The following is a 16,669-nucleotide window of genomic DNA, read 5'->3' as shown; positions in this document are numbered from 1 at the left end:
CCATACATATCTTATCAGAATCAATATAGAGACCTGAGACATAGGTACCTAAACATGAAAACAATACAAGAAAAGGCAAAAAATTACTATTAACGAATTCATCAAAGCTTTAACACTCATCCAATTGCACTTTTTTGATGTATTATGTAAGCATGCATCAAGAAATTATTACAAAAAATAAAAAACCATTAATTTATATTTATATTGTTCAGTGAATAAAACTTTTAAAAAATAAATACATTGGTATTTATTGGCAATAGGTTAAATATCTAATATCTAGATATAATAAAATAATTCTGAAGCAATTCTAATTTAATTACTATTCTTAGATCTATAGTAATGCAACTAAAAATACAACTGCCTATTGAAGATATTTCAAATTTGTAAACCTCTTGATGAAATTGATTGAAATATTATAAAAATTATAAAATATTATATTTATTTATTTTGTTCTTTAAAAAATGAAAATGTACTAATAAAAATTATCTTAAAACATAGTTTTAATAATAAATATTTAATGTCTTGTGATATGGGGTGTCTTCCAACATTGCAGCATTTTCTCTTCGATAACCCCATAAATAAGTATCAACCATAATAGAATTGCAAATCTTATGTACATTTTTGTTTGCCATTAATTTTTTCACCTCATTTACAACATCATTAACTGCTACAATAGAAGCTGCTCTGATTTCCACTTCTTCTGGTGCTCCATGCTCAAGTAGAATACCTGAGTTATATTATAAAAAAAAATATAGTACAATAAATATTTAACTGAATAAACTCTAATTTACCTTGTTTGAGAGTATCTTTTAAATTATCTGAATATTTCAAAACACCGAAGTATAGTAAAACTTGAGGGACTCTGTAATGAATATGAATTATAGATATTAGTTAACAGTGTCACCAATCACCATGTATATAAGTATTAAGGATGTGGTATTTAATTTACTAACATTGGTGGAACTTTTATTAATACTCATCTATACTTATACTTTATTCAACGAGAGAACGCGCCATGGGCCAAGCCAACCAAAATCGGTTTTTCTGTGCATCGCCAAACAACACCCTGCCATAATGGAACCGGTTTTGATAGCTTAGTGATGCTGAAGGATGGGGAGAATTAGCACGTTCTTTCGTTGGACAAAGTATAGAAGTTTATTAAACTTATAATCCAACACAACAACATCAAATTTGTTACAAAATTCATAAAACTTATAAAATTATTATACATATTTTACCTATAATCTGCAAACATAGTTAAGGTATCTATGTCATGAAATTCTCCAAAACCAGAACCCCTGAATGATGACCAAATGTCAGCAATCAAAATCTGAGCTCTTTTATAAATAGCAACTTAAAAAAATTAATAAGTAAATAAATTTAGCATTATTTAAATATAGTGTATACTAATTTGTATATTCAATCCACTGATAAATAAAAATATAATATAATATTACCTGTTTGGTTGTTATAAATAGATTCATCTCGAAAATGAAAAAAGTTTTCAGAAATGATTTCTAATAATTTCTGAGCTGAACGATTTGATTCTAATATACAATTCACAAAGCTTCCTACCATAAATATTAAAACTTTTACAAATATCAAGTCTGCATAGTATTATAAAAGATTATAAATTAAATTGAACAACATACCTTTATATTTTTTTAATAAAACGTCAGCAGATTGTTGTAAACACAAATATCTTTCTTGTAATAGAGGAAGAGTTGTTCCATCATCTCCTAATAGTATTTCATCCAATTGATTTCTTGTTAATTCCAAACATGTTTTCATATCAGTCATATTTATCCCTTTCTATAAAAATAGAAGATTTAAATAATTAATTTATAATATATATTTAATATTTACAGACTTCTATGGCTCTGTTAATAGCAGCACATAAACCAAAATATCCTGTATGTTTTTCATTTTTCCAAGTAACACTCCAATGGGATTTATTATTGGGATCAAAAAAACAATAGTTCAAAGAATCAACAATAAATATCCAATTAATTGCATCTTCGTCTTCATTTTTTGGATGTAATGGACATTTTTTGAATTCATCAAGAGTTAGCTTATCTTCTTCTATCAATGTATAAATCTAAAACAAGTCAAAAAGTGTTAGTAAATATTACAACTATAAGTTTACATGGTATCAACCGATTACAGTGATTATACGGTTTTAAAGTTCAAATAGGTAGTTAAAATCATATATTATATTATAAAAAATGTATTTGTGTTAAAATATTATTAAAAAGATTATTACACATAATACAAAAGTATCATGATAGATATAAAAATAATTATTTTAAGTTTTTTTTCTAAGATTATTCTATTAGGTATTATTTGTATATTACACCTTAATGTACTAGATAAATAATTATAAATTTAAATTATTAAATAATAGATAAATATATTAAATAACAACTTAATAGAAATCAAGAAATTAATCTTTAAATAATAACAATTCTAATCAAAAGTTTCAACATTAACATGGAAGAAACTTAGGCAATTTTTATAGGGGGAGAAACATTGTTTTATGATGATATACCGTATACTTAAAGATACTTAGAGACTAAATATACCTAATAAATGCATTTTTACAAAATATCAAGGGGTAGTTGCCCCCTCTTGACCCCCTCAAAGTTTACACCTATAAATATTAATATTCAATTAGTTAAAATTAGATAAATTATTTCTCAACTTAAATTTTACAGGAGAAACTCAATTAACAATTTCGTTTTGTTATCCACAACTGTCAAAAATATATAAATGCAAATTATTATCAAACATTTATAGATTATTTTAACTAATAAAAAAATGTGTACTTATAATGTACGTTTATCTCAAAATGTCCGTTAACCAAAGCCATAGCCGGGAGGGTTCAGGGTTCAACCCCCCCCCCACCGAATTTTTTTTTGAAATATGACTAAATAATTAGAATTTCATATTTTATTACATAATATAACATATTTATACATTAACCTCCTTCCCCTCCAAATATTTTTCTGGCTACGGCCTTGCCGTAAACCATCTTAGTCTGATCCCTACAGTGACTATTAAACAAGTTTCTACTATTTTATATTATTAAAAAAAACTTGAATATAAAAACTGTGATGAATGTTTATTTTCTGAATGTATGGTACAAGGTACCTACTACCAGGTTAATAAGTTACATTGCACAATACAAGTAGCTTATTAATTTTATTGTTATTATTGAACTGTATTTTATTTGTCTTATATTAATTATAAAAACTTAAAAAAATAATAAGTTAACAAATTTATCCATAATGAAAATAAGCTAATATTGGAATATGATAAACTTAATTATTGATAAAATATTAATGCGGTAAATATAATAAGTACAGTTAAATACCTTTAGAGCCAATTTTGGAATGTTTGATGAAATGATTTGCACATCTTTAGATTCGTTTACTACTTTCTGACAAGTACTTAATATCTGTAAAACCATTTTGATTCAAGTTTAATATCCAGCAATTTAACTATTAAACTGTAAATTGTTAAACGTTTATGAAATAAATAAAGGGCGTTTTCGCTAGGTTAGTGGTTATCAAGAGTAAACTAGTTAACTAGTAACTACAAATCGTTTAGGCGATAATTTTATGTCAGAAGCAGAACACTCAAAACTATTTATTTAAATTATTAAATTATTTATTTTGCTCCTATCACTGACTTTTACAGCAATTTATCTGTGATACCCCTGATAATACATTTTTATTTTTTAATACAAATCTTTTTTCCGATCGTTTTTAACCAATTCATAATATAAGTCGACATATTAGTAAACAATCATGAATCAACTAACTAATAACTATTAGAGTTTCTATGATCTTCGCGAAAACACGTTTTTGTCTAATGAGTATAAAATTCTATTATTATATTAATAACGGTAAAAATGTATTAATTAGGTACCTAAATACTAAATATTACCAAATACTATATACGAGTATTTAGAATCACCCTTGAAAAAATACATGATGAAATCTTTTTTTCCTGCCAAAAAATATACGAAAATAAAATAAAATTGTATACTCTACGTCAATGGTATATCAATGTATCATGCATTAGTGTAAACAAATATTAATAATAAATATTATAATAAAAAATATATATCATATTATAATATTATAATTATGTCTACGTAAAAGATTCATATTTAAATGGCTATCACTCTATCAGTATATCACACAATATTGAGCACGTGCTTATGATAACACTTATCATTCAATCCGGTTGGCCGCTAAGAGACATTACTGCATTAGGCAAGAGGCAAGAGCCTTAGAGAGCAGACAATTTTCCAAAAATGTACTACTTTAGTACTTTGGTAGTTACAAATATTCTTTATATATTTACTTAACTTTAATTTGCTCTTAATGAGTACTAGACATATAGAATATTTTACGATCTCTCTATTAAAATTATACAATTTAATTTAAAGAACAAGCAACAGTAACTGTTGCTAATAACTATTATTATGTATACTGTAACCAAATATTTGTCTCGCTTCCATTTAGTTAGTCGTTTTTATTCTGATGACGCAACACGATTAAAGAAATCTATATTCTTGCCTGTCACAAAATTTAGAAATCGGTTGAATGCGGATCAAACTATTCAAAGAGATAGCCATATTTTTAAGGTATTACTTAAATAATTTATGTTTAAATATATATCATATAAGAATAATCATTGTTGTAGACATGTGGATTTTCTGAACTATATTCTTGGCAAAGACAACATGTAAACAATGAAGAATATATTTTACATGATGGACCACCGTATGCAAATGGCTCAGCACATATGGGCCATGCCATAAATAAAGTAACTTAATATCTACCTATAAATCATATTTGATTTTTTAAAATAATGTATTTATTATTTTATGTAGATACTTAAAGATATTACTATACGTTATAAACTTGTAAATGGAAATAAAATAAATTATATACCAGGATGGGATTGCCACGGTTTACCCATTGAGTTAAAAGCTGAAAAAATTCATGGAAATAAATGGAAAAACTTTGGTCCATTAGAAGTACGGAAAAGTGGTGCGAAGTTATGACTTATTTATTTAATTTATCCTCATTAAAAAAAAAAAAAATGTTTTAGTTTAATAATTGTCATTTTGAAAAATGTAATACAAACGTAATATTTTTTAGCTAGAAAATATGCTTTAAAAGAAATAGAAAAACAAAAAAATGTTTTTAAGTCATGGGGTATACTTGCTGATTGGGAAAACAATTGTTATTTTACATATGATAAAAAGTATGTCCAAAAGCAAATTCAACAGTTTTTTAAACTTTATAAAAAAGTAATATTATACATGTCTTCTATAAAAAATTAAAAATACTAATAATTTATTATTTATAGGGATTAATTTATAGAGATCTTAAACCAGTTTACTGGTCACCTTCATCCAAGTAATATTCTACCATTTTAACTTTAGTATTTTACGATATTTAACTTATTCTATAATTTTGTAGAACTGCTCTTGCTGAAGCAGAACTGGAATATAATCCTAAACACCGGAGTAAATCAGTCACTGTCAAACTTGAACTATGTCCATCTACTCTTTCAATAAATATAATTAATAATAACAATGAACCAATTTATGCACTTATTTGGACTACTACTCCGTGGACATTACCAGGAAATATTGCTGTTGTGTATTCACCTAATTTATTATACTCTTTTGTAAAAATTCATGATACTTCTGGAATATATTTACTAGCAGCTGATTTAGTAGACAACTTAAGAACCAAAATAGAAAAACCTATTGAAATAATCACAACTGTTAAAGGTATGCCTTATAAATTAATTTTTAATTAATTTTTATGTAAGTTCATAGAATAGTTTTATAGGACAACATCTCAGTGGTTTAAAATATAAAAGCTTAAGGAATGGCGAAGGTGATAAATCATTTTTAGAGGGTGATCATGTGACCACAGACAAAGGCACAGGATTAGTTCATACAGCACCGGCATATGGACATGAAGATTTTTTAATTGCTTTAAAACATAAAATACCTATTGTGAGAATCCAAAAATATTTCATAGCTTAAACTTTATATACTTTATTATTTCTAAACAATAAATATTAATATGTAATACATTTTTCAGGAATGCCTTGTAGATGAACATGGTATTTTTATGCCACAAACATGGTCAGAACTTGTAGGTTTGCCCGTTTTAGACATTGGAAATGAAACTGTATGCTCATTGTTAAGTGATAAAATATTGCATACGGAAATGTATGAACATAGTTATCCTTATGATTGGCGCACCAAATTGCCTGTGATTGTTCGTGCTAGTAAACAATGGTTTTTGGATACAGCTGCGATTAAAAACCAATCAATTGTAAATATTTATCTATTACAATATGAGAATTCATCTTATTTGCTAGATACTAAATATTTTAGTGACAAAAATGGTTATCATTTATGTTAGTTATTTTTATTTTCATTTTAATGAAATTTTCTCAGAAATAATAAAACAATTTTCCCAAGACCACTTAAATTTATCTAGATAAAACTTATGTGAGCAATAAACATAGTTTAATTTTAAAAACAATTAAAAATATATATTTTAATAATTTATAAATTTAGGCAAACACATTGTGGATAGTAAATGGCATATAAAACTGATAGAATAAATATTAAATTTCTAAAAGTAATGTTTAATATTAATAATTTATATTTTAAATCTATAAATGCTAGGTATATACTTAAGTTTGATTTTATTATTCAATTATCATTATTTCTGAAATAAAAAACTCTAAATGAACATATTATATTAAGTTGTTATTACCTATTTATTCTATAATATAGTAATGTTTCACTAAATTTCAAAAATGCATTTAATATATTTCATAATTTAAGGAATCTTTGAAAGACATTAAAATTTATCCTGAAATTGGTGGAAGTCGTAATGCTCTTTTGACATTGATTGAAAAACGTCCATATTGGTGTATTTCCAGACAACGTTCATGGGGTGTACCCATACCTGTATTATATGACGAATCAGATAATACAATAATAGATGAGTAAATACTTAAAATTCTATATTTTTAGTCATAATCTTTATATTTTATTATCTTTTGTCTAGAAAATTGTTAGATCAATATGATACGTTGTTAGAAAAAACAGGTCCTGATTTTTGGTGGATTCACGATGTTCAGAAGTTGGTTTCAAACACATCTCACAGTCCAGAAAAATTAAAAAAAGGACTTGTATGTTTATGAATTATGTCTATTAAATTTATTTAACATTATTTATTATTATTGTTTTATTACAGGATATTCTAGATATCTGGTTTGATAGTGGCATTTCGTGGAGCTGTGTATTAGGCGATAACAAAATTGCTGATTTGTACATGGAAGGTGTTGATCAATGTACTGGTTGGTTTCAGGCATCTCTCATGTCATCAATTGCACTTAGAAATGTATCACCATTCAAGTAATACAATAATTGTTTTCATACATTTATCTTTTAAACTTGATAAGTATTTAATATTAATTCATACATTTTTATACTGTAGATCTTTATTTGTACATGGTTTTGTTGTGGATAAGAATGGTAGAAAAATGTCTAAATCTATCGGGAATGTAATTGATCCTCAAGACATAATAAATGGAAATTATGATAAATCGATTAATGGAATTGACATACTCAGGTAGACTTGTTAAAACTATGAATTTAGTTATGTATATATTATCTTTTTATACTTGCCTGTAAAACTTTTTTAGATGGTGGGTTGCTAAACATGGATCACACCAAACAAATATTCCAGTTACGAAAGAAACTATTAATGATAGCAAACAATCAGTGGATAAGCTTCGCCTTATTATAAGATTTTTACTTGGTTCACTTAATAATGTCAAAGATAATGATTTTAAGCATGGTATAAATCATCTAAAATATTTAGATAAATATATGATGTTGGAACTCAAATCATTTGAAAATGAAACATATGAACTGTATAAATCATTTCAATATAATAAAGTATGCGCTAAACTATTGTACTTTATTACAAATCAAGTATCTGGATTATATGTACATCACATAAAAGATAGGTATAATTAAAAAAAATACATGTCTAAAATAAATTTAATTTTACTTATTACACTACCTATTCTTAGGCTCTATTGTGATTCTATGGAATCAGATGATCGACTTGCATGTACAGCTACATTACAAGCCATATTAGAAACTCTTCTCAAGAATATAGCACCAATTTTACCTCATTTAGCTGAAGAAGCATTTTCGTACTATCCTTTAAGAAGTACTTATCTTCTTCAATGTTTATAAAGAAATATTAATTTTTTATTATTCTCTATTTTAGAAAACACCACATTTTTTCAATCGTCCATCACAAACTTTAATCAAATAGTCATTCAAAATTCAGAAGAAGTAATATCAGTCATGGAAAATGCTTTAATGGTTAAAAATAAATTATCCAATTTATTACAAGGAAAAAATTCACTTGAACAATCACTAGTTATTGCGTCACCTAACAAGATGTACAATTTATTAAAGGTAAAAATAGAATATTTAGCTAATTTTATTGGTTAAAAAAATATTTGAATGTAAAAAAATTTATAGAAGTTCTCAGTTTAAAAAAAAAACAATGATTTCAAATATTACTAGAAATAGAGATTTGGAAAATCTCACTGTTAAATAAATCATACATACTGAATGTATTTGGCCACGATCCATTGATTAGATCATTGAAATGGATTCATTAAATTCAAATTTAATGAAAATCATTACATACATAAAATATTTTTGAGCGAGAATCAATATTTAAAGATATTTTATTATATTGCTGTTATCTAGTAATTTATTTATTTATTTCTAAGTAATACAATAATTAACATTTATTTTTTACAAAATATTGCATAATATATTATGTAATAATTTATTATTTTATTATATTATCATGTATGAATTTATAAATTAAATGTTTTTTTTATAACTTAATAAGACATAATAAAGAACATAACCATAGACGATTTAAATAAGTTCATATTATAAATAGAATAAAATTGATTTATATAGTTTTTAAATTTCATTCTGTAAAATAAAAAATTAAAAAATAACAATAATTAATATTGTGGGAAAAAGTTAGATTCAGTCCATATAATTATTTTTAGATTAATTATAAAATAAATAAAATTGTTTGAGGACATAATATTATCATTATAAAATTGAATATTCAATGTTGTAACAAATTGGACTTTTAATACTCATAACATTGAGTCTACTATAAACTTTTTTTAAATGTTATTGAGAAAAACTTATTCAATTTTTAATACTCAATCCTACATTAAAAATTATCTGCATTTTTAAAAACAAAATAATTAGCAAACTATATACTTGTCAAAAAAATGTGACAAATAGTATGTATTCTTAATTGTTATGAAAATATCTCTTGAGAAACCTTGAATTACATTTTCAAGTTGTATAACTTACTAACTTAAATGTTACCACATATAAACTTAAAAATTTAATAAATCTTTAAATAGTAGGAAAATGGTCAAAATATTTAAAATTGTATTATGTCTAATAAATGCTATTATGAATATTTGAAAAAAATTTCTAGTTTCTCTAAGTTTCTAGAGATATTAAATTTTAAATTTCAACAGATAAACTATTTTAATTTTATTTACAAAAAAATACTGTTTTTTCTAAGTTCTTTTAAATACACTGCACTATCTATAAAACATTATTTATCATTGTAAAATGATTACATTCATCATTCCGCTCAGAATTTAATACTACCAGTAGTTGACTAATGATTAAGTTAATAATGGTATTTCTGGTAGGTCATGGTCGTCGAGTATTCAAAATATGGCATTTAACAAAAATTTTCATTTAAAATGAAGGTTAGTTATAATTAGATTTTTTGGGACTATACAATTTTTTTTGTACTTCTTTGTTGAATTGTTTTAAGTTTAATCAATTAAAAGTATTAAAACATTTCATTTTGTACAATTTGTATTAGTGTTGTGCATTACTCATTAACAAAAATAGAAAATTATGTTTGATTACATTATGAAAAAAAAATTTTAATAAACAAATGATAAAATGGACCTATGTATAATTGTTTTAGATTTTACATCCTAACAACAATGCTACACAATCTGACTTAATTGAATTACTTCAAGTGAGTTCAATTGATTTAGTTATTAATGATACGCTTGACATTAAAACAAGTGACACAAAGCAAATTTTATGCAAGCGATGTCGTAGATGGTCAGCAGAAAAAGAAGATAATTTATGTAAACGATGTGAAAAAACAGTTAATATTTTTTATTCAAAATAGATGATTAGGTAATTTTAATAGTAATAATTTTAATTTTAAGTTAATTATAGTATAATTAATACTGTATTAAAAATTTATAAAATTGTATTTATTGTATTTTATGCTTTTGATATCCTGAAACCTCTTGTGTCAGCTATCCAATTGTATGTTATAAGTCTTCCATCGACATTTGTAGTATATGAACCCCGTTGAACGAGAATAGCATCTTCTCCATTTTTATTTGATTGTAGTTTACCCATCTTCTCTTCTCCAGTACCATCATCCAATTTATAACTGTAAGATTTTTAATTAAAAGTAAAATAACCTTATTTTAATATAATATTTATAAAATATCAATATATTACCGTGATAAGAATTGACCAGAGTCATCTCTTTTATTTGTTAAAGATACTAACTCTACTGGGTTGCATTCAATTAAATTAAGCATTATACAACCAATTACAAATACTAACACCTAAGAAAAACAATAATTGCAAAACTGGATTAGATTTTTATAAAGTATATAAAATAATCTACAAATATAAATAAACTACTCACGAATTTCATTGTAATGGATATTGGTATAGAATTATGTGGAGCTGATTGTGTAAGCTATTCAACCATAAGAAGACTGCAATGTAAAATAAATTCCTTCTCACTACTTCTAATTTATTTTTATTTTTTTATGTGCCGTATAGTGCCATTGCCTTGAAGATTAAACAATAAATTATGTTTCGGGGTGTCAAACTGGTTTTACTAATGTATTCTCAAATATACATATATTATATATATATGTTTGTATGTATATATATATATTTGGCAGTGTTCGCAGAACATCAATTATTGTTGGACAATTTGTATGTGACAGAGTTAAACAGTTTATAAATGTTTAAAAAATGTATAATGCAAAAGTAATCGGATATAAAATTATATAAATTATAATGTCACATATAAAGTAATATAAAGTTTTATTAACATTAACCTGTTTTACTACTTTTCTTATGACCTTACACTTGGTTATTTTTAGTTAATAATACATAGAATATAAGTTAGTATTATTCTATAATTATTGAGTAATAATTTAAATTATAAAAAAATTTGTATAATTTTGATTATTTAACAAAAATATCACAATAAATATATTAAAATATATAATAAATTAATATTATATTAAAATAAAATAAAACATAATACAATAATATTGATAAAATATACTAGATAAATAAATATTGAAAATTAATTGTTGGAAATTAAAAAAATAATAATTTTAGTACATTGAGCAGATAGATAATGTATAACTAAATAATACAAAAACATACATATTGTTTTATGAACAATTTTATCAATAGACATCTTTTTTTTAATTTCAGTAATTTATTTATGTTTGGAATCAAGTGATTTCTGTTTTCCATTTAATTAGAACTAAAGATTTATAATAAATACAAATAATATCTTGGAAGCCATACAATAATTATTTGTATTAATTAATAATGATCAAAATTAAATGTAGTATTGGAAACCAATTTATGTACACCTAGTATATTATATATGCTTTTGTTTTATTGGTTAGACTTAACATTTTAACTTGCTCAATCACTTAAAACGCTTAAATATAATTAATGGCAACAATTAGTCTATTCAATGATTTCAACATAATTGGCTGGAAACAAACCATATTGACCTTTGCATAATCCTCTCCACCAACCTTTATCAATCTGAAAAAAGAATTATAATATTCATAAAAATATTAATTTAAATATTATTAGTTATTTATATAATATTTAAATTTATATCTTACTAAATGTACTTTAAAATAATTGTGCGAATAAATTTTATTTTATTTTATTGCATATGATTATATAATTAAATACATTTATTAAGTGATAATATACAATAGTTTTAAGTATTTACCATTTCAATGTTTGTCACAATATCATCAGGATCAAAACTTATTTCATCATCAGCAGCTAAAAATAATATAAATTACAATTAAAAATTATGATTTATTATTTATGTATTATTATAATAATCAGATAATCATGTTAAAAAATAATTTAAAAAAATGCATCTTAAGTATAACATTTGTATAATAAAATGTATACTTACATGCTTGATAATCATATAAAGCTACAGCCATATATCCACCTTCTGGATCTTCTTCAGATGTTGCACCATTCTTAAGTTGCTCGTGCAGCTTTTGTTCCTCCAGTTGTCTTTCTTCTTCAAGTCTATTTTGCTCTTCTTTTTTCTTGGCCTCTTCTTCCAATTTAAGCTTAGTCGTTTCTTCATCTAGTTTTTTCTTTATTAACTCTTCTTCGAGTTTTTTCTTTATCGACTCTTCTTCTAGTTTTTTCTTTATCGACTCTTCTTCTAGTTTTTTCTTTATTGATTCTTCCTCGAGTTTTTTCTGAATTGCCTCTTCTTCTAATTTTTTTCTTGTCGCTTCTTCTAATATTTTCTTATCTTCTATAATTTTTTCTTCTTCTGCTTTCTTTTTTAATTCAGCTCTGGCCAAATCTTCCAATTTTTTCTTCTCATTTTCTTTTAATAGTTCTTCATTTATTTTTTCTTCTTCTTTCTGTTTTTGTTTTAGCATGGTATTTTCTTTTTCAAGTTTAGCTTGTTCTTCTTTTCGTTTTCGGTCCTCTTCATCTGCTACAATTCGTTTTAATGCTTCTTCATCATTTTTCACAGATGGTTGAATAGTTGCACCAACAACAACTGGAGGACGAATAAATTCATTAGATATGGGTGACTCTTCTTCATCATAATCGATTTTCTAAAATAATGTTAAGTATCATAATTAATCAAAATAAATTAATATAAAATATCTTGTACACAAATTATGAAATAGTATAAAAGTACTTAAGCAATTTATTGAATAAACATACATTAAGAATTATTATTATTTATATTACATAATGTAAAATCAATAAAATGTTTTAAAAATATATTTACTAAGATAAAAATCATTTATTCTCTATTAATTTAATCATTTTTGTTTTTTATTTATCCAAAATTTTACATTAAAACACCATTATCTAATTTTTAAAGTGTTAGAATGGTAATTCCATTCAATTATGGATATCTTAGATCAAATCTGGCTTAACCCAAGCCCTATCAACGCATTTAAATTGGCTCACTAACATTCTATTCTATTTTTATTATTATTCTTATTACTTCTTTAAATTTTGTTGTTTATTTTATTTTATACAGCCCTGTGTATCCATATTAATCTTAAGTGTAAGTAAGTCTTATTCATTAGATGGTCCACCAACTAAATGTAATTGAAATTATAGCCCACTTCTAAAATAAATTGGGAAGCTTTGTCTTTGGACCAAGGGTCGACAATAGACGGTCTACGGACCATATCCAGGCCAAAACACAATAAAAGTTATGATAACACATCAATTATTAATATTATATTTAAGTTTTTTCTGGCCCTAGAAAATCTTTTTTTCAAATTATCCAGAACCACTTCAAGATTTAATTGTCAACCCCTGTCTTAGACTTTTGTAAAATATATTTGTACTTTACGGGACAGTACTTATTTTATATACTATTATTATTAATTAGTATCTTAAATAATATTAATTGGGTAACAGGTTAATATAAAGTCGTTATTATATAAATTATAAAGATTAAGATTTAATTTTTACGAATTACGATACTTCAAACCTTTCAAACGCTTAATTTGATAATATTGACTGACATTTTGATAATCTATAAAACTACATGACCTTAATATAAATCATCTTCTTATTTACAATGCAGTTTAGACAGTTAGAAGTAATATCTTTCTATACTACTTTGTTTCAAAAGCTAGCCAATCTCGAATTAACCACTGTTTTAAGTACTGATATTCAATTTAAAAAAATTATATCCATTTCTTTGATATTAGTAATTTTATATTTATCTCTAAAAATTGCGTTAAATTTAAATTACAATACTTACTGTAATTGGAGTATTTTTAATTTGTTCTGAACCATCAAGAAGCTTTTGTTTCTGTTCTTCTTTTTCTTGTAATTCTTTCAAACGTTTTTCTTCTCTTTCACGAGCTTCCTTTTTTTCTTGTAATTCTCTTTGTTTTCTTCTCTCTTGTTCTGCTAAACGCCGTTTTTCATTTTCTTCTTCTTCTTGCTTAGCCATATTTTCAAATTTTGCTCTAAGACTTGATGGTTTAATACTTGCTAAAAAAAATAATGACAATTGTTAAATAATTAATGCTATAAAATACTGCTCAACAAGTAAATTGTTTAAACTGTTCAGTATATTGAATGGTAAATATTTTCAAGTTAAATTTATGTTATATATATAAATAATGTAATACATACTTATCTCTGGTTTCTGTTTTTCATAATTTGTCCCAACTTGACCAGAACTTTCATTATAATTATGAGCAGATTTATCTATTCTATCATTTTGAACACCAAACTTTCCTCCAAAACCCTATACATTAAATTATTTTATTATATAATTATAGTCAAATATAATAAAATAATATATCTCACTAAAATAACTTACTTTACTATGATCTACTTGACTTTGATGTTTTTCAACAGTTTCTACATTATCCCAACCAACAGCAGATTTATCTTGACGATCTGATTGCACACCAAATTTTCCTCCAAAACCAACAGCATAATCTAGTGATCATAAAAATGTAATAAAAATGATTTTTTTTTTTTTTTAAATAATGTAAAATCATACCTTTTTGAGACTCATGCTTTTGTAATTTTTCTACATAATCCCAACCTACAGCACTTTTATCCTGACGATCAGCTTGCACACCAAATTTTCCACCAAAACCAGAACTATAATCTTTTTGAGATCCATGTTTTTCCACTTTTTCTTTATGACTCCAACTGACAGCACTCTTAAATAATAAATATTTAATAAAGTTATGAATAAAACCATTTGTAAGTATACATTATATCTATTTAATCATGTTATTTTAAAAACAAATTAAAGATAAAATATTAATAAACATACTTTGTCAATTCTATCTGATTGAACACCATATTTACCACCAAAACCAGAACTATAGTCAGTCTGTGAAGCATGCTTAAAGTGAGGTGCAATATAGTCATGTCCAACAGCCGATTTATCCATTCTAACAAAAACACAATAAATTACAGTTGACGATATTAATATATTTAAAGTTATAGTAACAATACCTGTCAGATTGCACACCAAATTTACCACCATAACCAAATGCTGCTTGAGGCCCTTCTTCCATTTCTTTTTTCTTTTGAACTTCGTGAGCCTTAGTCACTTCTTCTCGTAATTGACTCATACTAAACAAATAATAATAATAAGTGAAATTAATATATAAAAATAATACAAATTCCAATAAAAATAACAAAAGTGACTAACTCGACATGGTCTAATACACGCCCAGAACCGGGGACGGTGCGAGAACCCCATCTTTGTTCTTCCTCACTCACGTCATTCACAAAATCTGGATCAGTTTCCCAGTCATCATCTGTGTTCTCAACTGGTATCTCGACGTTAACTCCGGCAGCTGATTTCCACATAATGTTCTTCAAATATTTTTCCGGCCACTTCTCTATAAAACCACACACAAAATCGTTTATAATATATACGATATACTAAAAACTTCTATGAGAAAAATTAAACGAGCACGAAATTTGAAAACAGAATTACATAAACAATGGATAATAAATAAAAAAGTATTACTGTTTATCCTGTGGTGTATGGAGTAAGTGTCAATAAGAAGTTAATATTTTAAATTTTAATAATATTACAGTCTTGGGAGTTGGGACTATGAAACTATGATACGGTCGTGAGTCAGTTCCATCATCTCTTATCTAATCATTTTCCATAAAATTGAGATGACAACAAATCATGGAAATTCTTCTTTATCATTCTTTTGCAACGATGATTTCGAAATCAGAGGACAGACACCGAGTCCGCGGCTGCCAAACGATACGGTTTTGTAAAAATGACAAAACAATATTATTTGTGGTCGAACAGGACAATATGAGCTGTAACGGGCGTATTGTTATGATAATTTAACTATTTAGGCGTTTAAGTGTATCATAATATCGTGTGTATACATACATTATATTGTACGCACCGACGAGCGCAAAGGTGCTGGTTCACACAATCACACACTCGACATTACTCATAATAAATTACGGTAGGGTGGTGTCGGTTTGGATGTTTTGACTCGTTTTCGGTCTATTAATTAAATCCTCGGTCGTGACGCGGCCGCATATTATTATAAGTACACTGAAATGTGTATAAATGGTGTTGAACTGTTTATATTATACGTTGCAATCTACGAATTGCTTATATTGTATTACACAAATATGTATAGATATTAATTA

General features: G+C 25.3%; 4 protein-coding genes across 6 annotated transcripts; 1 reads left to right on the top strand and 3 right to left on the bottom strand.

Annotated features, from left to right (window-relative positions):
- Positions 1 to 422: 422 nt before the first annotated feature.
- Positions 423 to 3,685, bottom strand: LOC114129887 (queuosine salvage protein). Its single transcript, XM_027994746.2, has 7 exons — positions 3,374 to 3,685; positions 1,871 to 2,098; positions 1,653 to 1,812; positions 1,458 to 1,571; positions 1,239 to 1,353; positions 792 to 862; positions 423 to 727 (listed from the first exon to the last, which is right to left on the bottom strand). Exons 1-7 carry the CDS (start codon positions 3,467 to 3,469, stop codon positions 501 to 503), a joined length of 1,011 nt encoding a protein of 336 aa, XP_027850547.1. The 5' UTR covers positions 3,470 to 3,685; the 3' UTR covers positions 423 to 500.
- A 548-nt stretch (positions 3,686 to 4,233) lies between these two features.
- On the top strand, positions 4,234 to 11,297 carry LOC114129739 (isoleucine--tRNA ligase, mitochondrial). 3 transcript variants are annotated; one of them, XM_050197096.1, is made up of 17 exons: positions 4,234 to 4,342; positions 4,533 to 4,654; positions 4,714 to 4,836; positions 4,904 to 5,063; positions 5,175 to 5,326; positions 5,386 to 5,435; positions 5,499 to 5,815; positions 5,877 to 6,046; positions 6,135 to 6,371; positions 6,893 to 7,056; positions 7,119 to 7,242; positions 7,308 to 7,468; positions 7,551 to 7,685; positions 7,759 to 8,085; positions 8,152 to 8,294; positions 8,355 to 8,548; positions 10,125 to 10,424. In XM_050197096.1, the coding sequence occupies exons 3-17, from the start codon at positions 4,816 to 4,818 to the stop codon at positions 10,335 to 10,337; spliced, it is 2,568 nt and encodes an 855-aa protein (XP_050053053.1). In that variant the 5' UTR covers positions 4,234 to 4,342; positions 4,533 to 4,654; positions 4,714 to 4,815; the 3' UTR covers positions 10,338 to 10,424. The 3 variants fall into 3 exon arrangements, with proteins under 3 accessions (XP_050053053.1, XP_027850370.1, XP_050053052.1); XM_027994569.2 differs by adding an exon at positions 9,838 to 9,897 and having other exon boundaries at positions 4,256 to 4,654; positions 10,125 to 10,274; XM_050197095.1 differs by adding an exon at positions 11,015 to 11,297 and having other exon boundaries at positions 4,257 to 4,654; positions 10,125 to 10,345.
- On the bottom strand, positions 10,304 to 11,031 carry LOC114129751 (uncharacterized). Its single transcript, XM_027994582.2, has 3 exons — positions 10,875 to 11,031; positions 10,682 to 10,791; positions 10,304 to 10,610 (listed from the first exon to the last, which is right to left on the bottom strand). Exons 1-3 carry the CDS (start codon positions 10,881 to 10,883, stop codon positions 10,436 to 10,438), a joined length of 294 nt encoding a protein of 97 aa, XP_027850383.1. The 5' UTR covers positions 10,884 to 11,031; the 3' UTR covers positions 10,304 to 10,435.
- Positions 11,298 to 11,361: 64 nt separating the features above from the next.
- On the bottom strand, positions 11,362 to 16,621 carry LOC114129822 (src substrate protein p85). The gene is made up of 12 exons (XM_027994670.2): positions 16,401 to 16,621; positions 16,017 to 16,324; positions 15,693 to 15,885; positions 15,494 to 15,613; positions 15,309 to 15,429; positions 15,027 to 15,192; positions 14,841 to 14,962; positions 14,651 to 14,765; positions 14,271 to 14,506; positions 12,423 to 13,095; positions 12,228 to 12,283; positions 11,362 to 12,031 (listed from the first exon to the last, which is right to left on the bottom strand). The coding sequence occupies exons 3-12, from the start codon at positions 15,851 to 15,853 to the stop codon at positions 11,951 to 11,953; spliced, it is 1,851 nt and encodes a 616-aa protein (XP_027850471.2). The 5' UTR covers positions 15,854 to 15,885; positions 16,017 to 16,324; positions 16,401 to 16,621; the 3' UTR covers positions 11,362 to 11,950.
- Positions 16,622 to 16,669: the final 48 nt, after the last annotated feature.

Source organism: Aphis gossypii, chromosome 1 (genome assembly GCF_020184175.1).
Source record: "Aphis gossypii isolate Hap1 chromosome 1, ASM2018417v2, whole genome shotgun sequence".
Classification (NCBI taxonomy): domain Eukaryota; kingdom Metazoa; phylum Arthropoda; class Insecta; order Hemiptera; family Aphididae; genus Aphis; species Aphis gossypii.
This window is presented reverse-complemented; position numbering and strand designations above follow the sequence as displayed.